This window comes from Cheilinus undulatus, linkage group 7 (assembly GCF_018320785.1).
Source record: "Cheilinus undulatus linkage group 7, ASM1832078v1, whole genome shotgun sequence".
NCBI lineage: Eukaryota > Metazoa > Chordata > Actinopteri > Labriformes > Labridae > Cheilinus > Cheilinus undulatus.
Window position 1 is genome coordinate 39,880,345 of NC_054871.1, and position 27,660 is coordinate 39,908,004.

The 27,660-nt window shown below is 39.9% G+C and overlaps 2 protein-coding genes across 3 annotated transcripts in view; both read left to right on the forward strand.

Annotated features, from left to right (window-relative positions):
- The window catches only part of crocc2 (ciliary rootlet coiled-coil, rootletin family member 2), a 60,509-nt gene extending 47,623 nt beyond the window's left edge, over positions 1-12,886 (forward strand). The window contains exons 26-36 of the mRNA XM_041792008.1: positions 91-258; positions 2,022-2,406; positions 2,493-2,623; positions 3,423-3,543; positions 3,626-3,789; positions 3,875-4,315; positions 6,607-6,756; positions 6,840-7,040; positions 10,224-10,355; positions 12,308-12,487; positions 12,604-12,886. Coding sequence (XP_041647942.1) covers positions 91-258; positions 2,022-2,406; positions 2,493-2,623; positions 3,423-3,543; positions 3,626-3,789; positions 3,875-4,315; positions 6,607-6,756; positions 6,840-7,040; positions 10,224-10,355; positions 12,308-12,487; positions 12,604-12,687 — 2,157 coding nt within the window. The 3' untranslated portion in view covers positions 12,688-12,886. The remainder of the gene's footprint in view (positions 1-90; positions 259-2,021; positions 2,407-2,492; positions 2,624-3,422; positions 3,544-3,625; positions 3,790-3,874; positions 4,316-6,606; positions 6,757-6,839; positions 7,041-10,223; positions 10,356-12,307; positions 12,488-12,603) is intronic.
- Positions 12,887-16,427: 3,541 nt separating this feature from the next.
- The window catches only part of sned1 (sushi, nidogen and EGF-like domains 1), a 67,220-nt gene continuing 55,987 nt past the window's right edge, over positions 16,428-27,660 (forward strand). For both annotated transcript variants that reach the window (XM_041790724.1, XM_041790725.1), the window contains exon 1: positions 16,428-17,335. In XM_041790724.1, the coding sequence (XP_041646658.1) occupies positions 17,117-17,335 (219 nt within the window). In that variant the 5' untranslated portion in view covers positions 16,428-17,116. The remainder of the gene's footprint in view (positions 17,336-27,660) is intronic.

Here is a 27,660-nt window from a genome sequence, read left to right on the forward strand (position 1 = left end):
TAAAAGATCATTGAGTTTACTGCTTTCCATCTGACTTATTTTTTATAAAGGCTTGCTTTCAAGTACTGTGATCTGTGTTAAAACGAGCAGGTAAAGGTACTTGAAGGTGAGAACGGCCGGCAGAAACAGGAGCTGCAAGAGCTGCAGGCCCGGGTGTGTCAGGAAGAGCAGAAGGAGGAGGAGGCACGGTGCGAGGCTTTCAATCTGAAGCAGAGAGTGCTGGAGTGCGAGGCTGGCAGAGACGCAGCGCTGAATGAGGTAGAAGGCCTCGGGGAATTGTTCTGTTAACAACATGCAAGAGCAAACATTCCACCTCTGCATACATAGTGAAAGAATACCTGCCATACTCGAAAGAGAAGATGAACCCTAACATTTTATATAGAACTGTGCCAGTTATAAGCAGTTTTGAGTTAATTTAAACAGTAAAGAAACTTCACATTATATCTCTCTGTAATGTTTATTGACCTCTTCTACGCTGTAGTCTCAAACCTCTATAGTATATTGTGCTGTCTGTGGTAAATGCTAGCTCAGCTGCGTTTCCATCAAGCAGTTTTGTTCAGTTGGGCGAGGTACGCAATAATTTGCATTTTCATTGTCAGATTTTGGGAAAAGGGCCACAATAATTGATCTGTACCACTCTACTTTTTTCACCCTTCTGTTGCACTACCAAGCATATTTATCTGACCCTAAAGAGTGGAGCTAGACTCACAGCAGCTCGTTGATTGGTTGAAAGAATTATTTAGCCCATGCTACAGCAGTAGTGATAGACTAACACTAAACACATCATGTTTTCTACTGAAATGAACCTTTTTTTTTCCTCTCATTTTGTCATGAAAATGCTTGTAAAGGAAACTGTGATATACTCTTTAGCAAAGAAACCTTGTGGGGCACTGGTTAGACTGAAATGATAACTATTCAAGAAGATAGGTTATGAGCAGCTAATTTTTCTCTCTCATGTCTATTTTTATCTAATACATTAAAAGCCAAAATGATGCTGAATAAAGAGCCATTTGGTAGCTGAAAGGCCTGTCCTTATTCCTGAGCTAAATCAAATGATCTGCACTACAGGAGTATGAGGGGCAACCAACATAAAGTTTCCCAACTTTCTTTTTAAATATCTTTAAATCTTGACTGATGTATCCTTATTTAAACCTAATATGACAAATATACAATCAAACAGAGCCCGTGCAACATAACAGTTGACCAACATTATCAGCTGAGATTAGCCTTCCAAAGGCTAAAGATATCTCAGTCAAAGTTCTTACCAGAGTTTTCAGACTTCCATAGCCGTATATGGCTAATAACTAGCATCTAATGTTCTATGCTGCTGTTTATGGCTGGAGTAGGCACAGTGCTCTGAGTATGCACAGATTCATACTATTCTGCGTGAATTGATTCTGTGTTGAATACAGTCCACTTTAATCAGGCCAAATCAATATTCAAGTCATGCACTATATTTTTGCTGTTATCCAATAACAAGAATGACCCAGAGAAACAATTTATTTTATTTATTTAACTTTTATTTAACCAGGAGAAAACCTCATTGAGATTAAAAATCTCTTTTTCAAGAGCTTCCTGTCAAAGACAGCAGCAATAAGTAGGGATACACAATATTATCCGTATAATTTAAGGTTTGGCAGATATTATCTTAAAAAGTTAATTCATTGTGTTGTCAGATACGCATATTTCTGCACATAATTACTCCCAATATATCGGCTGTAAATATCAGCCTGTATTAGCTTAAAAATCAGCCATATGTAAAAATAATTTTTGTGGAGTATAAGGCAGGACTAGCCAACCTACGTCAGCTATGTTTTTTGTTCATCCTCATTCCTTACATGTTAAAGTGTGTTTTAAAGACTGATGTTTTTGGTCTTAGCGACATTTTTATATCAGTATCAAAATCAGTATCAGCTGAAATGACTTTATAAACAGTCCCATATCGGATACAGGCAAAAATCCTAAACTTTCTAAGCCATAAAAATTAGGTATAACTTGTGACTGTTCTTTTGTATACATAGGTTGCAGGTCTGAAGCTCCGTGTACTGGAATTGGAGACATCAGAACATCAGAACCAAGATCTTCTGCAAGAGAAAGAGGTTTACCAGCAGCAGTGTGACCAGAGGCACAGAGAAACCACCACACAGCTGGAAGAAGCACTGGAGGAAGCCCAGGTCCAGGTGAAAGAACTCTCTGTTAAGGTTGGCCTCGCTGAAAGGAAGGTCCAGGGTCTAGAGGAGCAGCAGAGTCTGGCTGATGCCAAACGAAGGGAGCTAGAGCTCAAGTTGTCGGGGTTGTATTCAACTTTGCGTCGTACTGTTTGCGTCAGCCACACAAGGCTCTCAGGTACACCTGGCTCTCGTAGAAGGTCTCCATCTCCATGGAGAAACCACCCACAAGCAAAGGGTATGAATATGCATTTTCACATAACTATGTTGGAATGTCATTTTGTTCTATAAGCACATAATTCATAAAGTGTGTTCTCTGATTAGGGGGAGACGCTGCAACAGACAGATCCATGTTATCTTTATCATGTAATGAAGATGAAGAGATGGACTTGGAGTCAGTACACGTAGCTCTACGGGAGTTTCAGCAGGAAGTTAGGGACACACAAAGAGAGAGGGTATGTCTAATCTTCTTAAAAATTAAAATTTCTAGGACATAAACCTAAAACTGGCCTCAAAGAATCAATGAATGATTGTTCAGCCTGCTTTCTCGATAACCTTTTTCATGCCTCTAACAAATGTTTTATTTTTACTTTATTTATATATCCATAGTTTTTTAAAGAATTGCCTTGAATTGGTCATCATATGCTTTCTTCAGGCATATTTTCATCTTGTACAAGGGATATGTACAATATATTTAAACCTGCTTATCGCAAGGAAGTCAGTGCAGTATTACAGGGCAGGTGCAATATAAACCTCTACCTCTACCTCTACCAGTTGTCACTGTGGACAACTGTCTGCCTCTCTATATTGGCTTTTGGTTTTTTGTTTTTTCTTTGTGCTGAATGTTTTGACTGTGAGCAGCTCTGCACTTTTGTCCATGACAAATTTCCCTCTAGACAATAAAGTTTATCTTATCTTATAATGTCACTTTATGGCTCCTCTGGTCACAAGATGGGGTTGTTCGTCCAGTTTTTCTTAACCTCACTGCCCATTGGATTTAAACTCACAACAGTCATTAAAAGTAAAGTTTTATTTTTTATTTTGAGCTTGAAAATTTTCAAGACTTTAATCTGCTATACCATGCTATATTATACTATACTATAGTATACTTACTATACTATACTAAACTCTATTGATATCCCAGTTCATTATTATAATATACTTACAATATACCTATTATATAATAATACTTTCTATTGTGCATATGATAATTCATTGACATTTTAACCTGATAAAAATGTTGTCTTCATTCAGGATGAAGCCAAAGCTCAGATAGCTAGTTTAAGTCAGCAGGTGATGGAGCTCCAAGCAAGCCAAGATTTGTCAGCCACCCAGCTGCTCCAACTACGGCAGTCCTTGAAACATTCAGAGCAAGGTAAGGAAACCAGCAAGTCCTACAAACCCTTAGAATATCACTTCTTTATTCTGTTTAATCATTGTTACCATTATTACTTCAGAAAAAAGAGAGACGGTAGAACGGCTGCATGAAGCACACAGGTCGATGTCGCTGCACGAAGACGCAGCATGTCGTACAAAGACTGAAAAGAGGAAAGTTGCTGAGGAGGTAGCACAATTAAGAATAAGCCTGCAAGCTGCTGAGGCTGAATCCAGGGCACTGCAGGTATGTCAAGGGTAAAGGGCCAAAGATAAACTAAAAGCAGCATGCATCAATTTTATTGACAGCTCTACTTAAAATTCCACCACAGGACAAGTTGGAGCTCTTGCAGGGTTCAGAATCCCGTGCGTATGAAGAGCAACTGAAGGTCAAGGAATCTCTGGAAGCAGCTGAGAACAGGGCAAGCCGTCTAGAACTGTCCCATCGCACCCTTGAAGGTGAGCTTCAGAGAGCCCAGCTCAGGGCAGCAGAGGTAGATGCAGAAGTTGGTGTGCTGCAGGAGAGACTGACAGAGCTGAGGAGGAAGCTGGGTGAGAGCGAGGACCGGTGTGCAGCACTGAGGGTCAGCGAGGAGAGGTTAGCCACATCGCTGGCTCGGGCTGAGCAGCACGAGAGCCAGCTAAGAGAACAGATCCACAAGCTGTCAGGCAGCCTCAGTGAAAACAGGAGCAGCAGTGGAGTTCTACAGGAGCAGCTTGCACAGCTGCAGAGAGCTTTGACTGCCAGTGAGCAGGACCGAAGGATGTTGCAGGTATCACCTAATCATCCCTAATGATCATTTTTGATTGAAAAGATTATTGATTTGTGTTAAAGTTACAATATTTTCAAACTTAAATATCCAAATTAATTTATTGAAAAGCAACAATTGCACCAAGCTCAATACTGGGGCCTAGCACTGCTACTGACACAAAAATCTAGTTCAAGAATTATAAGAATTATTTTCTTAAGTCAATAAAAGTCTCTTTGCACTACTAAAAAGGAGAAAAACCTTCATTTTTATTTCATAAGTTTGACTGTTTCATTATTGCTGTTACCTACTATGCCACTCATTCATTTTTAAGGACAGGTTTTACAGCTGTTCTATTGTTTTACAGCAGTCTTCTATTCATAATGCACTTTTCTCCAATCATTTTTGGTTGGTTTTATTTACATATCCCTGAATCATTAGGATTCTATTCTAGGCACCTTTCATTAAGAACAGGTCTGTACTCGTTTCAACATTAACATTGGCTGAATCCAACTCACTCTTATGGCTTGTGCTTTTAAGTGGAGATGGCTCTTCCTCACTCAGTCAGCAGCAAGCTGGTTGAGGAGCTGTAGCTGCTGCAGAGGTAATGTTTTACACTTGGTTCTTGAGGTAATACAGCTATTTGCTAGGGGCTTTTCTGTATTTTATACTATTAAGTTGTCGTTTTAGCCTATACACCATACAGTTAATTGATTTGATTCATAAACTTAGACGGTAGTTTGCTCAGTTTATGTTGTGTTATGTGTTGCACATCTGACTCTACTAGATTGCCTGTGTCTTCTCCCCCTGGTGCGTTTATATCGAGCTGTTAGCTGGGTGCGTTTACATTGAGCTGTTAGCTGGTAATAACAAAGAAATTTGCACCTTAGGCTTCAAAGCTTCTTAAGCATTCTGTTTTTAGTCTATTTCTTTTGCCAACTTTGCTCTAGTTATTATCTATCTTTCGCTCTGGATTATCACCTTGACTTTCTTGGATTAGAGGGATTAACAATTGGCAAAGTATATACAGAACTGATGTAAGAGTAGTGTTTCCAATGAGACGGACCAAACCGAAAGAGAGAGAGTTGTGCAAGGGGAAACACAACTCAAACAATTAGCGCTCCTGCCCATATCCATCCTAGCGAGTGCAGCCTGTTCAATGCCACAGCACCTGGCCCAAAATCAGTCTGACCAGAAATTCTCCCACTTCTCCAGATTAGCCACTCCTGGATTAAAGCTACGTCAGGCAGCTCCATCCAACACACTTGCCCTCTCCACCATAACAAAACACAAAGCCCTGCCAGCCACTAGATGGCGCGACAGCTAATAAAGGCCCTATTTGGTGAGGGTGAAGTGGCCCCTTCCAGGCTTATAAAATAGAATGTGCCAGGTCAAGACCAGAGTGATTCTGGCTTTTAAATTAGTCAAACTAGCATCAACAACCAGCTGAGGGCAGCACAGAATGCAGGCTTGATGTGCAATAATGTGTGGAAAATGAAGTTGGGATCCTTTTTATTACTAAAAAAGTGTTCATGCACAAAACACTCTTCCCATGTCTGTTTTACCAGTCTACTGTCCATTTAGAGTTCATTTTCATCCTGGGATAGGCGGGATTTGGATGGCAGGGAATCACTCACATGATTCCCAGGTGCCCACCACATCATCTTTTGCAGTGTTTTGATTTAGAGCCCCCTGGTGGCTGAGTTTACATACTATGTTTAAATGTGAAGTAAACCTGCGGGCGGAAAGGCAAAATATTCCTTTAGCTGAATCCACATCATGTGCGTTCTGTATTTTCTAACTGTAAGCTTTATCCCTCCTTTAAAATAAGGGATTTTGATTAAAACCTTAGAATGAGATGAATAGCCACACTTTCAGTGCTTGTGCTTTGATTTACCATGCAGCAAGAAACATTCACAGCTCCAGACTGAGCATTTTGTATTTACATTTGCTGCTGTGGTTTTCCTGAAGGAACTCAAAGACTGAGCAATAAAATTCTCAGGCAAGCGCATTAATTCTCCGAGAACCACTCAGGAGAGCTTTCCGGTCTTAGTTTGGGACTGCACTTAAAAGATACTGAGCAAACAAAAACATAACATGCTTGGTATAAATCTCTTGATTTTCTCAAAAGCTGTCAGGTTACTGCTATTAAAAGTGAGAGAAAATTCCAACTCTTGCTTGCATCTTTCAACAGTGTGTCAAGAACTGTAAAAAAGACAGGATATAAAGGAAGGTGAGAAATAAAGGTCAGCAGAAGGGCAGAAAAAGTTGAGTTGCTCCCTGTTTAATGCATATCAACATGCTTATACCTGTAGGAACGACTGGATAGAACACGAGATGCTCTTTCTGAGAGTAAGAGGCTTGGCCACAAACTAACAGAGCAGATCCAGAACTTTCAAAGAGACCAGGAGGACTTAGAGCTTCAAAACTGTGAGTTGGAGAAACACAACAGGACGCTGAAGGAGGTGAGCCACATCAAGTTTAAAGTGCAAATAAAGTTGCAAAAAATGACACTCCATTTTGATTTACTGGCATAATTTTGTCTCAGAGCCTGAAACAACAGCAGGAAGCTGAAGTGCAAGCCCAGGTGAGCTCTCAGCAGCTGGAGCAAGAGAAAGAGAAACTTCAGGACAAAATCACCCATCTCCAAAAGTCTTTACACAAGTTACAAAGTGAGAAAACAGAGATGGAGAGAGTGCTGACACGGCTTGGTAAAGACAAATCAGCACTCAGGAAGACGCTGGAGAAGGTGAGATTATGTATCTGCTTCACTAAAATTTGAAAATGTCTTTTTATTTGATTTTTTATTTTAATATGAAGCTAGCAATTCAATCCCACAGACTACAGATCTTAATGCCTTTGCGAATTGGTACGACCGTTGTAAGAGGTGCCATCAAAATACCCAAAAACTAATAACAAATGCACAAGAGACAGTGCAAATCAATCTCAATGATGAAAGACAGAATAATGCTTGATGCAAAATAGACTGAGACAGGACAGAGTACTTTTAGAAAGCAATATTTTTAATTTTACAATGGTAACCATTTCAAATGTGGATCACATGGCTATGTAGCTGTGATGCTTTGCTTGTTGTGCTGCAGACTTTACTGGGGTTTTGTTAACTTAAAGAGTCAGAGCATGCTCTAATGGACACACTATACTTAAAGGAGGTGGGACACAACCTCATATACACATGATAAAACACGTGTTGCTCAGCAGCCAAGATCACACTCAACGACATCTCTTCTGTCCAGGCCTTATCAAACCTGGTAATCTGCATTTTTTCAGGCCTTTGGGGCATCTATGGCATGCAACCAGGGGCTTGTGGACACCCTACTACCTGTCCTGACAGTACACTAGGCCACAATTACATATGACACGGTATCTACTAAGGGTGGGACAAAAAATCGATACACTGAAATATCGCAATACTTCCTGGCGTGATATTGTATCGATATTTTAAAATGCAGTATCGATATTTAATTAATTAGCTAATTATTCACTTTGTCGGTGCGGTAGTTTGTGGTGTAATTTAACCCCCTAACCGCTAGTTGGCGGCAGGCATCGCTAGCTGGCAGTTGACTCTTGCCCCTTCTCTCTTGAGACAACGAGATCACACGAGACTTCCGGTCTGTGTGAGCCGGTTGCTTGTACCTACCCAGCAAAGCGACTTCTGCTGCATTCATAGTGGATGTGTAGACTTATTTTGGCTTCCAAAACATTAAAGACAGCACAAACTTAGACAGGAGTTAGACAGTCATTTGCAAGATATGCCACGCCAGAGTAAAATACTGCGACAACACAACAAATCTATTAGTTAGGCATCGTTGCGTTAGCGCTACAGCTAATGGCTAACGTCAACAAACAAGCCCGTTGAAGCTACCGCTGGTCTCTACTCATGCAACCATAATCACAGTCGTTTTATTTGTAAGGACCTGTCCCGTGTAGTGTCGTTAAGAATGACGGCTTCGGTAAAGCTGCCCTGCCCCATAAAAAACACACACCAGTTTTGAGTTTGCTGTTCTCAAGAAGCGTTGCCTGATGTGAACCATGCCTCGCACAAAAGAGCTCTCAGGAGATCTACGCTGAAGAATTTTTGACTTGCATGAAGCTGGAAAGGGTTACAAAAGTATCTCTAAAAGTCTTGATGGTAAGACAGACTGTCTACAAATGGAGAAAGGTTAGCACTGTTGTTACTCTCCCTAGGCGTGGTCGTCCTGTAAAGATGACTGCAAGAGCACAGCACAGAATGCTCAATGAGGTGAAGAAGAATCCTAGAGTGTCAGCTAAAGACTTACAGAAATCTCTAGCACATGCTAACATTTGTGTTGACAAATCTACAACAAGTAAAACATTAAACAAGAATGGAGTTCATGGGAGGACACCATGGAGGAAGCCACTGCTGTCCAAAAGAAACATTGCTGAACGTTTGAAGTTTGCAAAAGAGCACTTGGATGTTCCACAGCACTACTGGCAAAATATTCTGTGGACAGATGAAACCAAAATTGAGTTCTTTGGAAGGAACACACAAAGCTATGTGTGTAGAATAAAAGGCACAGCACACCAACATCAAAACCTCATCCCAACTGTGAAATATGGTGGAGGGGCCATCATGGTTTGGGGCTGCTTTGCTGCCTCAGGGCCTGGACGGATTGCTGTCATTGACGGAAAAATAAATTCCCAAGTTTATCAAGACATTGTGCAGGAAAACTTAAGACCATCTGTCCTCCAACTGAAGCTCAACAGAGGATGGGTGATGCAACAGGACAACGACCCAAAGCATAGAAGTAAATCAACAACAGAATGGCTTCAACAGAAGAAAATACGCCTTCTGGAGTGGCCCAGTCAGAGTGCTGACCTCAACCCGATTGAGATGCTGTGGCATGACCTCAATAGAGCGACTCACACCAGACATCCCAAGAATATTGCTGAACTGAAACAGTTTTGTAAGAGGAAATGGTCCAAAATTCCTCCTGACCGTTGTGCAGGTCTGATCTGCAACTCAAGGAAATGTTTGGTTGAGGTTATTGCTGCCAAAGGAGGGTCAACCAGTTATTAAATCCAAAGGTTCACATACTTTTTCCACCCTGCGCTGTGAATGTTTACATGTTTCGTTCAATTTCGTTTTTATGTGATTATTTAATGCACATCCTGACATTACAGTCGGGATTAGATTAATTGTGCAGCACTCATTTTTAATGTGACATAGATCTGGGACTCATCTGAAACACTATACCAATGTGATACATATCTGTTATCAAAATGATGCATAAGCAAAAGTTTGATATTAGAAATAAATCCAAAATATCATAAAGAAATATTCTGTTGCACAGATTGAGCTGTTCTGATTCTATGATGAGAAGCAGCTCTACAGTGTCACAGTTAAAACCATAGAGGCCCCCCTCTTCGTTGGTGCCCAAACCATTAAACAGCTTTTTGTCAGGAGACCTAAGAAGTCTTGGTGCTGAATACGAGGCAAAAGGTTTGAAGTACAGATGCGAGCCAAACCACAAAAGGCTTTAAAATATAATTAAAATCATCTTAAAGTCAGTTATAAGACCCACAGTCCACTTACATATAAGAGCCAGGACTGAAGTAATATGTGTTTAGTGCTGGTCAGAGGCCTGCTGCCACATTCTGGACCAAGTGAAGACGTGCAGTCGGCCGAGCTTTGAGGCACATAAATAGGCCATAACATTAAAAGAAGGAAAAATATATTACTCATTATTTTTTGTTATATTGTTTGTCATATTCATCTCTTTTGTCAAACATTGTGCAAAGCAAGCTAAAAGACATTAAAACTTATAGGCAGACTGTGAGAACCATAACTCTTTGTGCTTGGCTTCTGCTCTACACATTACAGGAAGGTGCATAAGTGCAGAACAATCATGGTAAAGTCGTTCACATTATGTCACCCTCATGTTGTTGTCAGGTGGAGATGGAGAGGCTGAGGAGGGAGGAAGGGGAGGCCTCTGCAGCCAGAGAGAAGGAGATGTTAGGCCAGAGGGTCCGGAGTCTGGAGCAGCAGCTGGCTGAAAAACAAGAGGAACTGCAGACTGTACAGGTGAGAGACAGCTGGAAAAGGACAGGGACAGGGCTGTGATCTCACAGGGTCAGGGTGAATTATTTGAAAAGGGGCATTCAAATTAAGGACCAGTTATGCTTACCTTTGCATCTTACTTCTTATTTTGAATTGAGAACTCTGTTCAATCAAAACTGCACTCCATATGGTGTATTTACTGAACAGTAAACTGAGTACAGCTAGGCCCCTCAGGTCATCATATCAAGTACTATTAACCATCCCACAATCACATCATAAACTTTTTGGTTTCTCAGTAGCCGCTTTAGCACTGTGGAACAACATACCATCACATATATGATGAGCTGATTCTGTGGACTGCTTCAAAAAATACTTGAAGACTCACTTTTAATCTTTTGCCTTTTCTGGTAGTTCATTCCTCGTTGATTTTTGTCCATGTCCTCGTTTTATGATAGCCCATTTTGTGTGTGTGTGTGTGCATGTGTATGCGTGTTTTTCTATCTGAGATAGCTGGTGATTTTAAATATAGTCTGTTTAATTTGTCCTGTGCAGCACTTGGTACAAACTCTGTTTGTTTGGAAAGCACTCTATAAATAAAGTTGACCTTGACCTTGATATTTTGGTTTCATGGATGAATTTCACATAATAAGGGAGAAAAGCTGTTAAATGTTCACATCTTTGTTCTTGCTGAGAGCAATTACCAAAGCATTCTAGGATTACTTACAGCCTGAACAGCCTTTCTCTGTCATTATGAAAAATTCATCCATGACACCAAAAGATCAGTTTACTGTTTGGTAAATACACCATACGGAATAGGGGTGTAATGGTTCATTAAGGTCTTGGTTTGGTTCATTCCTTGGTTTTGGGGTTCGGTATGGGTTTGGTTCATCAACAAACAAGGAACATGTAGTCCCAGATTTTTTATTCTAGATTTCCCTACGGGCAACGAACTGTGATGGTTTAGGACAAATACAAATACCATTACACCCCTTGTATGGACTGCATTTTTTATGGAACAGATCCCTCAATTCAAAACCAGAAGTATGCCGTGGAGGTGGGTCGCTGAGCAGCAGGCTTAGTCTTTATCTGGCCTGGAAGTGCCAATGGGGATGCAACATTACGAGGGGTGGTGGGAGTTCCATGTTAAGGGTGGCAACATGGGCAAATTGAACTCGCAAAGTAAAGTATGCAGCACAAAACATGAATGAGATGCAGCAACAGGATGGCAGCTTTTAGTAGCACTGCATTATGGAGCAGTCTTTCATGAAACATCCAATGCCTCCATGGCAGCAGTAAACAAGTTGTGTTTGTTATGGTGGCTCTGTCATGACAGCCACCGTCACAAGAGGCATCCCATTACAATTAAAAAAAACAAATCATTTCTTTGGCTTTGAAAACTGTTAGAAGTAATGTAAGACCTCAACTAAAGTATGTAGAATGTATAGTGGTCAGTTTTCAATTTATAGACATTTCAGTGCAAAAATTCTACACATTGTAGTTTTAATTCTAAAGAACATTTTTTGACTCTTAAAATGTACCAAAATGTGTTGTAGTTTCTACTTGTGTAGAAGAGCCAGGGGTCATGACCCAGTATTCTTAGGGTCAGGAAGCTTCTGAGTTTCCCATCTGTTCCACAGACTGACTATTGCAACAAACACTAACATAGAAAGTGGCTATTTATACCTTTGTCCAGTGATACAAACTTGCATGCACTCACTGTCATCTAGCAAATTCTTACACTGTGCAGCTCCTCCACTGCACCTTTTGTACATATTCTGTTCAACACTGGTTTCTTTATCCTATTCTACAACTATTTAAAATGCATGGCAGTCGAAGCAGGGCTTTTAAATAGCCTTTTACATTTTTTTTCTACATCTGTTTTCATTGCTCTAGCACCAAAACACCAAGACAAATTCCTTGTTAACCTACTTGGCATAAACTAGATTCTGATTCTGATTCTGGTAAATTGATACCAGGCCCAAATCTGCCAGTTGGAGCACTCACATGCACAGCACCTCCTAGAGGTGACTGCCCACCATCACCAGGAGCTTGATTTGCAGACGGAGCATTTGAGAGAGGGTCAACTTCAGGCGGAACAGGCTTTGGAGACCAGGGAGAAGGCTCATCGCCAGAGGGTCAAATGCCTTGAGGAGCAGGTATTTTTGTTGAAATGTTGGAATTTGGAAAGGTTTTTCGATCATAAATCTAGTTAATGCTTACATGTAATTTAATCTTTTTTCTAAATATCTTTGCAATGTTGTGTTTGTCATAGCTGTTGACACTGAAAGAGCAGCTAGACCAGGAGACAAGCAGACGACGTGCCTATTTCAATCAGATGCTGCAGCCTGGTGTGTAGAGGTAGAGACCCTGCAGTGAAGTATGTAGCACCTCCGTCTGCCTCATTCACAGCTCCTCTGGCAGCTTCCCAACAACATTAAGTTACAAGCTACATCCACACAAACACACTCTCTCGAGGCGTCTGCTCCTGCCCGTGCACATGTGCTCACCGGATTAAATTAATCTGCAGGAAAACTCAACAACAACAAACAATGAGTGTTTTTGTGTAGAAGTAGACTGGATGTGCCAAATTGTTTTAAGGATTTCCTCTGGCTGTCTAAGTCTGTTTATGCTGCGTCATTTTTTAGGAAACAATGTGATGAATGGTTTCCTTGGCTGGTGCTTTATTCTAGTTTTAAACTTTGATTTGTTGAATTGATCATGTACCAATTTCTTGTGTCATAATCACTGTTTGTATGTTTAAATGAGAATTTATGTCCAAATATTTAGAATAATCGTTCACAGATTTCCCTTGTGATGTGATTTATTAGTGTTTCAGGGTGTCATAAACAATATTCATAATGTAGCTCATTAATTTTATTATGTGTTGTATTTGATTTGTTAAAGCTATGATTGTTTTTAATAAACTGGGCGTATCAGAGCACGAATATACAATTTTCTTCGACAAATTTGATAATTGATGATGTTTTTCCTGGTAACACAACTTCGTCATGGAAAAAGGTCTTCTGTGATCTTTTAAAGGACAGCACAGCCCTTTCATGGCATGTGAGTTCTGGTGTTTGGTGCGCACCATTAAAAGCTTTTGTGGATTTAGTGTTGTGGGTGAGAGAATGACCTTCGCTCTCTGTTGCCTGTGCTGTCAGTGTTTTCTTTCAGATGGTTGCAGACTCCAAGGGGACCAAGGAATACCAAGCCTAACGTCCTTACTTTAAGTGTGGTCTTCTTACTCCTTTGTGGCTCATAAAAACAACAAATATATTGTTTCCCTCATGTGTTTGCGTGTTTACATCCACACATGCATCTACTGTGTAAGTATCTTTAAAGACAACTCCCCCCTCTTACAGTCCAGCTTTCTGTAAAGAACCATAGAAAGCAACAGCCCATATTTATTTAAATCTTTATATTTTGAGTATCTGTATTTTCCTGGGAATTATGTCTGAGGAAACGTATTACTTTCACAGAGAAAAATGTAGTGTTTTTAACGCGTGTACATCTATTTTTATGAATACTCCAGTTGTAAGCTAATTTTGCTCTGAAACCAGCTGTTGAATTCTATTTTGTTTACTATAATCTTATCAGAAAGACAAAATATGTTCCTGTTGCTCTGTATGTTATTTGTGGTGTTGCTGTAGCTGGATTGGACCAACACTGTCTTTCACCTTCTTAACAGGCTAATCAAAGCAACAGAATATATGATATGGTAGATGTGACAGATGACCTTTACTGTTGTTCACTATCAGTGGAGCTAGTTAGCAAATCAAATTCTTGTCAAAGTTTCTAGGAAGAGGAGCAAAACATCTTTTTCATCATGAAAAGCCTTTATTGTGTTATTTTGCTCTTCTTTTAATATAGAAATGGTGTCCAGTTCTGAAAAAGCTGCCCCTTAACCACTGCTAAATCAAAGCTAACCGCTATACCAGAAATCATTGTTTACAAGCTAGCAGTGCAACTAAACCACGGACATTTCTTTCTCCTTGTTCTCTTACTGGGAACAAGTGCTTCAGCTTGAAGCTTTGCAAGATAGATCTTTCTGATGACAGACAGGGAATATGGCCAATCCGTTGACTTTGCAAGGTTATGAGCATAGAGCAAATGCTCAGATTAGTCAGTTCATTTAGTGGTGGTGATGATAGGTATGGCAGAAAAGAATGATTTTTCTTCACCTGTGCACCAGGGTTGGAAAGTAACTTTTCATCTATTTGCCACTGTGGCTGATGAAAGAAAAAATCTACCAGCAGCAAACATTATTTCACAAACAGCATTATCTCATAAGGTATGATAATAATCAAGACTTATCGTATTAAAATTATAGAAATTTAATAAGAGAGAGTCGGTGCGTAAATTATCCAAACTGTCGCTCATTTCAAACTTTTTTTTTAATTAATTAATTTTTTTTACCAGTTAGTCTTGTATTTGACCATGCAAATGTGTGCTGTACTTCCTATAGGGGCACTGTAGATTCACAGGCACTTTCCTGCATTATAAATGTCAAATTCGCTAGAATTTAATATTTTATGTGCAATTTCTGCAGTCTTATGCCAAAATTCAGACTTTGTATAACTACCTCGGACATATGACAAGCAAGACATTGGCTCAAACACGCCTTTAGCAGATACACCAGTTGCAGTGGAGAAACATTCTCATGTGATAAAGAGTCATACCATCCTAGCACAAACATTTGATAGTGGCTCTGACACAGGGAGGAAGAGGCGGGGGTTTTTTGGGTCAGTGAGGGTGTAGGTCTGCTCGGCTTTGCTCATAAAGTTAATAGGAACAAGCAGGAAAAAAGGTTTAAATTTATGCTTTTAACTGTTACAGAATCACTCTGTTAGGTTATGCTATATTTATTTACCCGCCCTAGTGGCCCATAAGTTTTGAACACTGCTCAGAAGTACCTGCATTTGGCTGGTTGTTAAATTCCCACCCTGTGCACTTACAGCCATATCTTAAGCCTGTGTGTAACAGTTATGAAATGAAAAGTGATTCATATTGCTATTATGTACATCCATGTATTGTTGACTGTGTTCGTGCTGCAGAAGCTACTGAGCTTATTATGGCTTTTACAGCAAAATCTGATGCTTCTTTACCACCACCGAGAACAGCACGCACCAGATGTTCTTAGATCCACCACAGAGAGCAACCAGAAGGGCAACCAGGATAAAATTTTGGGCAGTTTTCTGTAACCCTCTCTCTTTTGGTGCATTTCCATGGCAGCATTACAATGCCACTTACAGGCTTGGCATATATACTACAGAGTTTTCAGTGGTTCCTTGCTTACGCAGAAGTTTCCTGAAATGATCCTGTGTTTATGGAAAACTTTTGCAAAATGAAACGGAAATATAGTGTCCGTTCTTTGTGTGGACAAGCCCTTAGTACAATATAGAATTGGCTGCCAAACTCCTCTTCAGGGCCCATTATCTGTGGCAAATCTAACGATGAGAGAAGTGTACGTTTTTTGAATTACCAATTTTGTTGTGTTTTTCTTAGGACTATAAGTACATGCTATCAGCTTTAGCATGCTAACTCGTTTCATTTATGTGGTCATGTTAGCGACATTAGCTTTTGGTCTGCAAAGTTACAGTCACGTTTTTTCATTGAAATATTAGGGTTAGTGATAAGGGAAACACAAACAAACATATGTCTGGACTGCAGTGTGGCTTCAGGAAGCCATGCTTCTCCTCGGGCATGTCGACAAGATTCCACCAAATCAGGCAGCCCTGTTTGTTTTGGCACCCCCTTGTGGTAAAAGGGGGTAGGATGAGAATGAGCTCATTTGCATATAAAGAGACAGGCACCACAACCCATTCTCAGAAAGGCTGTTTAGAGCTGGTTTATACAGGGTCAAAAACCTCCTCTGGTGTTAGATCCATATTATATTTTTACTCAAGCATGACACAGATGTTTTATCAAGACCATGGAGGACTGTGTTAAGTGAGGCAAATGTGCTTAGGTTATTTTTAAATGCAAACTTGCATTGGAGTAATATTTGTTTGGGAGTATTTCTACTTTAACTCAGGTAATGGAGTTGTGTACTTTGTCTCCCACACTCTGTGAATGGTGTCAGAGACTGACAGCAGCACACATGCATGTCTCCTCACTGTGTAACCTCGCGTGCCTTAACTGTCCGTAGTAGAAGTTTCGCTGAAAAGGGGAAATCTTGTCAGAGTTTCTTTAAAGCAGCCCTTTGATTATCATAGATCCGCCCAGTGGTTATCCAGTTACCGGCCTCTTTACAGCTATTGGCTGGAAGCAGCTAATTATGCAAGGTAGTGAATCCCTGTGGGGGAGGTGGGGCCAAAACTGAAAGAACTCCTTTGGCAGGCAGAATAGAGCTTTTATTGAGGATATTTCTAAGCTGACCATCAAGGACCAAATCGCTGGATTGTTAAAAAAAAAAAAAAAAAAAAATCTCAGCTGAATCACGCTGCTCCCCCTCTTTCATTCCTTCCCTCGTTTCATTTCAGTGAGACGGAGTGTGGCTCTCATGCAGTACTCAGCAGCAAGCAGAATGCAAGGAATCTACAGTATTCCCCCGTCTCACACAAGAAGCCCAGTTCACTCCTGAAGGACAAGAGAGTGAGGAGAGAAAGAGGCAGAGCCAGAGAGCAGTCAGAGGAGGATTCACACTGCTGTGGTTGAGAGGAGGAACGTACGGTCTTGTCCTGTTCTGCTCTATTCTGCTCTGCTCTTGTTGCCTCAGGTGTGCGTGCTCCTCCCTCCCCATCCACCGTGCCTGCTGTCAGCTCCATCCCTGGCTGGCTGAGGCCATGGTGTTGGTGCTGCGAGCCCTGCTGCCCTGCTTCTGCACCCTGCTCTCCCTGGACCTGCTGCCTGGGGTGAAACCCGCTGTGCCCCTGGAGGACTTCTACCCCTTTGGCCAGGACGAGGGGGACTTTCAGACCATCGCTCAGGACGACGGAGGCTCCAGGCTGGTGGAGATCTCTGTGGCTTTCCCCTTCTTTGGTGACAGGCACACAGGACTCTATGTGAGTACAGAGTAGGGATGGGCAATTTATTTAATTTTTAAAATATTGATGCACTTTAAAATCAGATGTTGTTTAAGACAGTATGTTCAAAGATATAGATGCTGAGTCTACTGCACAGTAAAAAAACGTTTAAATTAAGAACCACTAACAGTAACATGCTTGTTGAGCACAATATAAGCATATAAGTTTGTTTTGTTTTTCCAAATGTGGAATTATGATTCTATTTATTTTATTTTTGTATTCTTATTGACAGACAAGTAGAATTTTTTGTTGCCCTGACAAGTTTTGACAGCTTACTTCCCGCAGTCTTCCTATATTTTCCAATATAATCCATATTTTATGAAGACAGTATGACCTTCCTTAGATTAGGTATATTATTAATAGAAATCAAGTAATAGTTATATTAATTTGATACCATTGCAACAAAAATAGGAGAACTATACATCCAATACTATGTCATTCATCGTTTTAAAGGCAAACTCCTGCACGCTATCTAAATTGCACAAATACATTGGCAAATTTTGGAAAAGTAGGTGGAGCTTCCTCTCTGCACCCAATTTCCAACTGTTGCCACCATATTTGTGCAATTTTTGGACAGTGCTCTCTCTCATATGGTCAGAAATATGACATAAAATCATTGTTTCTGTACTTTTTGATTCTCATAATAATTAGACAATTGAGAATTTTATTGGAAATTTTGACATCCTCAAGATATTTGTGCAATGTAGATAATCTTTCTTCTTTTTTCACAAAATATAACTGAAGATCATTAAGTTTCTGTACTTTTTGGTACCACTGATCATTAAAATGAGATATTTTTTAAACATTTCCGACACAGAGGGATTGTAGAAAATTCTGACAACCTTAAGATAGAAATATTGACAATGTTTTGGTGCAATTTAGAGTATGTCTGCAATGCAATGAGTTGAAACAAAAATAATGTTTTGGTTGTATTGGACTTCAGTTTTTATGCCATTTTGTTAATAATGTTTTAATATTGTTTGATTTGAACTAGAATCATATTAAAGTTCGTCATTCTGATACTGTGACAAGCATTCTTTTCTTAACTTAAACAAACCCATCATGACATAAATTGCGTTTTTCCATCCAGCTAAGTTTATTTTTGGTCCCTTTCGCCCAGCCCTACCAGAGTGCTGTGATTTTTTTCTGAGATGTGTATGTGTTTATGTCTCTATATGTCAGCGTGTATGTGTGTTCATGCACTTGGCAGTTGGCAATTGAAACTGACATGGTGTGGATTGTATAAGAGCCTCAGGGAGATGAAATTTGGCCCACATCCAGATACTACATTGAAGTGCCCTATGAGAGTTTGTATATGTTTATGTGCGCTCACAGGCTCCGGTGTGTAGCCTCATTTGTAGAATATCGTGTTTTCCCCTACGGGTAGAATTATAATCCTGTATGACATTTTCCTCACTTTACATCTGCCCTCTTTGCACTCTGAGGGGCTCTCAAGTGCAAGAAAGAAACTATTAGCAGAACAGTGAAAAGCCTTGTTCTAATAAGTTTACTGTTAAAGGAAATGACAGTTTGTGTTCATACTGTTGCCGCACAGCATCTGTGAGCGGTTCTTTCTTAGAAAGAGTGGGGGTGATGTATCCTCACTGGAGAGAGAAAGAAGGAAATAGAGCTCATGGGAGGAAGCAGAATGGTTTGACGAGGATTTTCGCGCAGCACGGTGAAACACACTTTGATCTGCCTTTGTCATGTATTGGGTTCGGTTCCAGCGCATGGAAAGGCAGAACTCCCTTAAATCAACACCACCTGTTGTGGTTATGCATCCGTATTCACTCTCCACAAACCCCCTCCTCCTCTCCTTCTCTCCTCTTGCCCCGTGCCTCGCCTTCCTCCTCTCTGTTCAACCATGGGCCAGGGCAGGAGAGGCTGAGGAACCATGGCAACAATGGGCAAGGTCAAAGATCATGTTTCTAATATAAGTATCTCACCATGCGGGTGAGGTCAGTCAGATGTTTTAAAACTCTTTTGAATTCATGCAGCGTGCATAGTCACACTGACACTGTATTTTTAAGTGCAGTGTCTCTGTGTTGTGTCTTTATGACTTTACAACCTTGGTTCATTTGTAATGTCTCTAGAAATAAACTTTATTTATATGGTGCCAACCGGAACCCAGTTACAAAGTTCCTAACAACCACTGACAGTATATAAAGACAGACAATCGACTTGTACAAAAATGAAGCAAAATACTCCAACAACAGATGCTGACATCCTGCGATGGTGATTACTGTGACGACAGTCTATTCAAAAGAGATTGACTGGTGGTACAGTAAACACTTCCTATAATAAAACATTTAACTTAACATCAAAATATCAAACATCCCTCAGGTTGCTACTCTGCAGCAGAATAGATTTGTGATGGTTTAAAGCATTGCTTTGCAACCTGGGGTCCAGGATCCCCCGGGAGGGCACCAGAGATCTTAAGGGGATGCAAGGCTTTGTCTGCCCTGGGACTCCCAAAATTAGATTTGCAAATATTGACAAAAACATGATAAAGCAGTTATTAAGTAGTTTATACAAAGATTTTAAGCTTTTGTTAGGTACATGTAGGGGGGGCTCGAAGGAATAATGGTTGGGAAACTGATTTAAAGCGTGCACATAGTTATGAAAGTAAGATGACTCTTGTGTTTGACTAACCTTACTCGCCAAAAAGACTGTGTCATATTACCAACACTTGGGGTATACTTCACATCCAACTGGGTATCACCCCATAGATGGTTTAGGGGAAGGGCAGAGCGTTTCAAACAAAATTCAGAGGGTAATTGGATGAACATTCTGTCTGTCACTGCATACTGTTCATGTCATTGGCTGTCTGTCAACTCTATTTTGGTATGTCTTAGGGCTGGGTATTATCCACAGCCTCAGGATACGATACGTGTCACTATATAGAGGCAACAATACAGTATGTATCGCGATACAAGTTTATTTGGGTTGATAAACATGTCATAATAAGCATGTCCTACACTAAATTCACTACGGCAGCTGTTCTTCATTGTAGAGGATAACAGAAGAGGAAGATTAAAGGTTCTTACACTTTAAAATACTTAAAATTCAGATCCTCAAAGATCCAAGTAAATAGTCCATTTATGATCACTTAGCTATTAATAAAAGCAAATACATTTTATTTAACTTTGTAAACTTTAAATGGCCTCACTGTTGTCTCTCTAGCAGCTGTTTTTCAAACTTTTCATATAATTTTCTGGTTTCGCTTTGATATAAGCCCACTTGAATTTGCAAGAATGACTTTTGCTTTACATCTGCGTAAAACTGCGCCACTTTTTCTATATTTGAGCAACTGCCTGAAGCTATTAGCAGCGCCACTGTTCGACCCTGGTCTTTACAAATAAAACATAGAGTAATACTTAAGATCTCGAAATCAGATGTTGAGGGAAGCTTTGAGTTTACAGCGTCATTCGGTGCTGGTTGGGACGGCACAGATTAGCCTGGTGAGCCAAGCTCTTTTTGCTAACTGCTAATTAGCATGGTGTTGTATGTCTAAGACTGGTGTTGCTGCAGTCTTTTACCTTCTGACAGATTGCATGACTCATATCTGACTCTTGACTTTCTCCTGTTTGAAAAAAACCCAAATTGTCCAGTAACTTTGTTTTTAGCCTGTTGGCTGATAATAAACACTTTGATCCATGTTACTGGTGTCAGTCTCAACTCGTTTTTTATGAGGAGTGAGACATTCACTGCATCATGCATCTGCCATTTTTGTTAACTACATCATGGGGGGTATGTATTTTTAAACTTTAGTCACAGCATTTACAGCCATATTGATTCTGTAAAATCTGCATTGATGCGTGTATCGACAAGGTGCATGTGACGATATATTGCTGTATCAATTTGTCAAGCACAGGCTTAGTATGTCTCTCTTGGGACATTATAAAGGCACTCATGTTGTTTCCATTTTTCTTCAGGCTTGTCTTTGTTTTCAGTATTTTTCTTGGCAAGGGGAGCAGTTGGGTTTTATGTTCACTACTATGTGTGTGAGATTAAGAAGAGAGAACATCCATTTTGTGAGATTTCCTGATTGTTTGAACAAATAATAAGTTGCAACAAACCTCAAATCTTGCCATCACCACCCCCAGACTGCTGGGACAACACACTGGGCCTAAAATCCTGTAGTGTGAAGTTTTTGTGTTTGTGAGATTTCCTCTTGCTGTTCCTTCTCTATTTTCCTAATCCAGTAAAGTAAGCTGCAGGAGCAGCATAACAGAGCTGTCAATCATGTTCTTGTATCACTTTTTACTATAGCATCGAATAACAAACTAGATACAACTTAACTTGTCTCTCGTCTTACTAAGCACAAATAAGTATGTAAAGAAATAACTTCTTTTCTTCAAAAAAAAATCTTTGATATGTTTTTTGATTTCATAGTTTGACCAATGCTATATCTGTTAACAGTGAGGAGGCAGTGGAGGGAGTTCCAAATGTTTTAAGCTTCACTTTTGTGGAGCTGTAATGTAGTCCATCTTTTTAAACGCTCTGTAATTACAACACAGGGAACATGTAAGAAGTAAATGCAGCAAAAATACATTATAAATGACAAAAATAGTCAAAATACCTTGAAAGGTCATTAAAGACTACTAGTATCACCAAAAAGAAGCAGTAATAAAAGTGTATTTCATAAATTAGATAAGTCCTGAACACTTTCTGATAGTAATTCAATAGTAAGGAGCCCTTGCATTGTCTCTGTCACCTTTGTGTATCATTTGGAGTCCTGCATCAACATAGAGGGATGTATATGGGGATTTCAGGGTGGCAAATTAAACTTAAAACTTTAATAGACCAATTAAATAGTTTCTTATTCTGAGAATTGAAAGTAATCATTAAAATGTTGAAATTAATTCCTAAAGCAACAGGCAGCCTGTGTAAAGAGATTAGTTTTCCTCTTAGCTTGTAATGAATTCCAGTGCATCACTTCTCCTGAAATAATCCTGAAACACAATAGTCAAATTAGACAAGATAAGACAAGTCACTTGTTGCCTGGCATGTTGATCTGAGGTTTAATTATCATCTAATAAAGATATAAATCTGAGCATGCCACCCTCTGCTGTGTTTAGGTGTGATGTGATACCTTGTTGCACTATGTATATCATTAGGCTGTAATCCTGTACTCACGCAAGGTGTAACACCCTGTGACAGACACTTGAAATCACAGTCAGGCTCATTTTAAGTGCCTCACCTGAATCCATTAAACATGTGCTGTAAAGTGTGCAGGCCACATGGTGACCTTTGCCAGCAAAGAACAAGTGTTCATATGTTAGTGGGCACTAAGGGAATTAATCTTTGTGAATAAATTCTCATTTCTTTTAAGCTGGATCACACAGACACTGTAGATATAAAGGGATTTAAGTCATGTGCAGTGTTCTCCCGTCATACTTAATCCTGAACTCAAAGAGCTAAGAGCTGCACAATGGTGTAGTGGTTACATGGTACCTCACATCAAGAAGGTTCCTGGTTTGAACCCCCTTTGAGCAGGGTCTTTCTGCATGAAGTTTTGTCCCCAATCATGTGTTGGTTCTCCTTAAGTACTACAGCCTCCTCCCAGAGTAGAAAGACATGACTTATTTTTCCTTATTGATAGCTGCTCTAAAACACAACAAATTTGGGTCATTTTAAAATAGAACACAATATTGTATTGAATCACTGATGTAAATTTTACCCTTTGATGAAAATCTGTTCACTGTGTTTAAGGATTTGTATTGCATAAACAACATATTAGAATACTAAGTAGTTATTCAACAGGTCTGAAACTTATCCATCGTGACAACTAAGTCACTGTAGGTAAATCTGTTGCTTCAGTGTTTGCGCTTTTGTTCAGAATTTGAATAAATTTGGTGTCAGGTGAAAGAGTATGAAGAGCAATACATTCACTGTGGTATAGAAATTTTGCACAATTGCTGTATCAAACAAACAGAAGACCTTTCCAGTACTGGCTTTGTATTATGACATATTTTGCTAATTTGACTTTTCCTTTGGTGGCTTAGTAGGAGGTTTGTCCCCAGCTCCTGCAATCATGATGACGTGGCCTTGGGCAAGACACTTAACCCTAAATTGCTCCTATTTCTGTGTCAGTGGCATGTAACTGTGTATAAATATGTATAAATGTGATTATTTGATATTTATGGCCATTCTATATACAGTGCATTAAGAAAATATCCAGACCCCCTTAGTTTTTTTTTTTTTTTTCCATTTTTTATGTTGAAGCTTGATGCAGTACAATGCATACATTTTTCTAAATTAATTTCTCTCATTTATCTACACTCAGTTGCTTAGTTGAAGCACCTTTTTCAGCAATTACTGCCTCAGGTTTTTTGGAATGTGATGCAATAAGCTTTGCTGACTTGGATTTTCTTCTATTCTACTTTGCAAATCTTCTCAAGCTCAGTCAAGTTGGATATGGACTGTTGGTGGACACCCATTTTCAGGTGTTCAGAGATGTTTAATGGGGTTCAAGTCACTCTTAGACATTCAAAGAGTTGTCCCTTGGCCACTGCTGTGTTGTCTTGGCTGTGTACTTCTAACTGTCATGTTGAAGGTGAACCTTCAGCCCAGTATGAGATCCTGAGCGCTGTGAAACAGTTTTTCATTGAGGATATCTCTGTACTTCGTGCCGTTCAGTTTTCCCTCAACTATAACCAGTCTCCCAGTCCCTGCTGCTGAAAAATACCCCCACAGCATGATGCTGCCACCACCATGCTTCACTGTGAGGATGGTATTGGGCAGATGATGAGATGTACCTTCCTCCAGATGTAACTTTTACAAGGGTCTGAATATTTGTGTCAATATGGCAGCACTTTAACGAGAGCAGCAAGGCCATCACTCTTACATCTCTCCATTAGTGCATGTCCATGGGGATCTTGTTTGCACATGTGTGTTTGCATGTGATTCAGCCTATGTGTGTGCAGTATGTTCAACAATAGAGTTTAAACTGTACATTTCCCTTCAGGGATTAAAAACCTATGACTTGAATACTTTCTGAGTGCACTATAGCAGCCTTGCCCATCAGTGTATCAATATGGAGTGAATAGGTTAGTTTGACCTGCATGCTAAAAGCACAGCCAGAAAGTTCTATACAAGTCCAAGTACCATTTTAAATTAAATGTACTTATTTTTCAAGTTACCTGACATATATTATTTCCATAAAATACACATGATATTGAAGTCTTATAGTACATCTGTCAGGTCATTCACATAAATTAATTGGTCAGGGTGCATCTCCATCCATTCATTAGCTATACTGCCAAATGGCTGGAGCCAATCCCAGCTGCCATTGGGTGAAAGTTCAGTTGCCAGTCAATCCCAGGGTTGACATATAAAGACAAGCAAATTCTCACATTCATACCTACAATTTAGTCATCAAAAAACCTAATTATCACGTCTTTGGTCTGTGGGAGGAAGCAGGACCTACACATACATGGGGAGAACATGCAAAGTCCACACTGAAAAAGCCTGTCCAACGTGGATTGGAACCTTCATGCTGTGAGGTGACTACTTGACTAATACAGTCAAGTTTAATTACTTAACAGAGCTGCAAACCTTGCCAAAATTTTACTGTTTTTAATGTAAAACCTATTCTAGCAACTGTTATACATCACAAAGTAATACATGTTGAAAAATGCTGGTTTCTTATTATTGTTGACTTCTTTTCTTTGGATGGTTTATATATCATACCAGGGCCAGGATCTGAGTACACTTGACTCCCCAGTCTCGTAAAGGCAATCTAAACATCTTCCATCTCTTCATAAACCATTGTATCTGCACAGGACAGACCCGTTTTAGCCAAAATGTCAGAAATACCACACAGTGAATCAGTATAATTTAAAACCTCACCATGCAGAAACCCATAAAGTCAATAAGAACACTGTTAGATACTAGAAATACTAGCTGATGCATATGTAACTAACGTGATGGTAGAGTCCTGCAGGGGCCAAAGTGACACAAGAGTAGCCCCGTTATCTACATTTATTGAAGGTGAGAAATATGCACCAAGCTGTTTGTATGGGATGAGGCTGAAGTGAAAATATTCTGCCAGTTAACATACAGCACACCCCTTTAAACCATTAAGCCCCGTCCATTCACAAAGCAAAACATCTTATTTTTAGCTGTTGTTATCAACAAACACATCAGTGGATTTAAAGAAAGCCTTAGTTATGTGACACTTGGCTGCAGAGGTCCCTGATGTCTCATCAACATTAAGTTAAGAATCCTCTTACAAACATGTCCCCATGGCAGGGTCCTGTGCCTGTCCCACTTCTGCCTCCTGGTAACCAAGCCGTCCTTCTGTTATGGTTTGTGTCTGGGAGTTCTCACACGTTGCTGGGATCTCTCTTCCTCCCCCCTCCTCCTACCCCTCCTCTCCTCCTACGCCTCAGATAACATGGCAGGGGTCTTCCCCCTGGAACTGTCCAGCTGCTTTATCTGAGAAATGACCAATCACTTTAACAGAACACAGATGGACCTGCAAAGCGTCTTTGGAGCGTCCAAACAATGCAGTTCACAGATTAAACACTCTTACAGTTTGCCGGTGTAGAAAGAACAAGAAGGAGGATATCCAAGGTCAGAGAGGAAAGAAAACAAGTTTACAGCAGATGTGAGGATAGTCGGATTTGATCAAAGGCATTTACTGAAGATACAAAAATCCATGTACAGGGGAAATACTCAAGATTTTCTTGGCTTTTTATGTAAGTTTATATTGTGTATAAAAACATACTGAATAATCTGGCATTTGTCTGTAATTTGACATAAACGTACATTTTTGAGGATCCTGCCAAGAACGTGATACAGTAACTGCACCCTTTAGAGATTGCACATCTGCTAGTGCTCATCTGCTCTTCTGAAGAGTTCAACACTTGAGCAATTTCATTCACTCACTCTCACTCAGCACTATGTATGGCCCAAAGATGTGTGCATCAAGATTTACTCTTTGTTCTCTGAATGGGAGATCTTTTTTTATGTGCATGTGTTAAGATGAGAGATGTGACTGATATCAGAAGAATTTTTTCCACCATGGACAAGATATATCTACGCATACTGTAGTTAGAACAAATCTGAAAAACCCTTAAGTCTTAAAGTATATGACAGTTTAGGTCTTAGGAATAACACTTGTTTCTATCTAAATGAAAGGATATATATCCTTCTCATCTCTGTCCATCAGATGGACATGTCATATGTTGCTTAATGTAGCATTCAGTTCCAGAATCCAGGCATGGACTGCCATCACCACCTTTGTAAAATCATAGTGGTTCCACAGTAGTTTAATACTTAGAAGATTTCTCGGCAAATTACAGTGTTGCAGAGGCACAAAAAGACATGTTTTCAGATGTCAGACATGTGGGCACACAGCACTGTCCTCCCCCTCTGTTTGCTGTTACGCCACCATAGACACTTTGTTCTCTTATTAAGCCTCCCTGACATCCATTCTAAAAGGATACTGAGCATACTGGTCATACTGGTATTGTAAATGCCTACTTGAACTTTCTGTTTCTCTCATTTTATGAACTGATATATGAGTTGCTGCAGACACATGTTGATATGTCATTGGTCAAAAATATGAGTGCGCTCAGTGAATACACTCATTTAGCACACTCACACACGACACTGATGCTGATATTTCCAATCTCATTTTAGCCGCTTCTGATAACAATTTATACACACCTTTTCTTATTGTAAAGAACACAAAGTGTCTTTTATGAATAAAGAGAATGAGTCAAGTGAAGTTAAGAGAAGGGCAGGAGAGTAGAAACTCTGGTAGGGCTCACAGTTTTTAGAGAACACTATGCACTTAGCTAGACTATTCTCCACTGTTGTCTCCGGTGGTAGAAAGAGTCTCCCAACTACAACTGGCTCGCACTGTCCTGCTCTACTTCTGGGATTTTTTTGCCCAGCTCCTTGTAAGTGACCCAGCACTTGGTACTTTGGTCATTAGTTGTTGTGAAGACATTTTAATGGATGGCGATGGTGAGAGATCTCAAATTTTGTTTTTTTCATTGTTGATGTTTATTAAAAAAAAACTTGTATACATTATGTGCTTTGCCTTTAACACTGCATGGCAGCACCTGCGTCCAACTGGACCTGAAGCACTTTGTGGCACTTACTTATGCTTTTTCTTCTGATCTAGATCTTTGCTTGTGTTGTTCTTGCTCTTGAATGTTCGTCACTTTGGATAAAAGCATCTGCTAAATGACATTGTAACACTGTCACAGTTGGCTGCCAAGGCAACCTCTACATTTTGCTGATATTTAAGGCTGTTACATAGACTGTAAACATTGGCAGAAATTTTC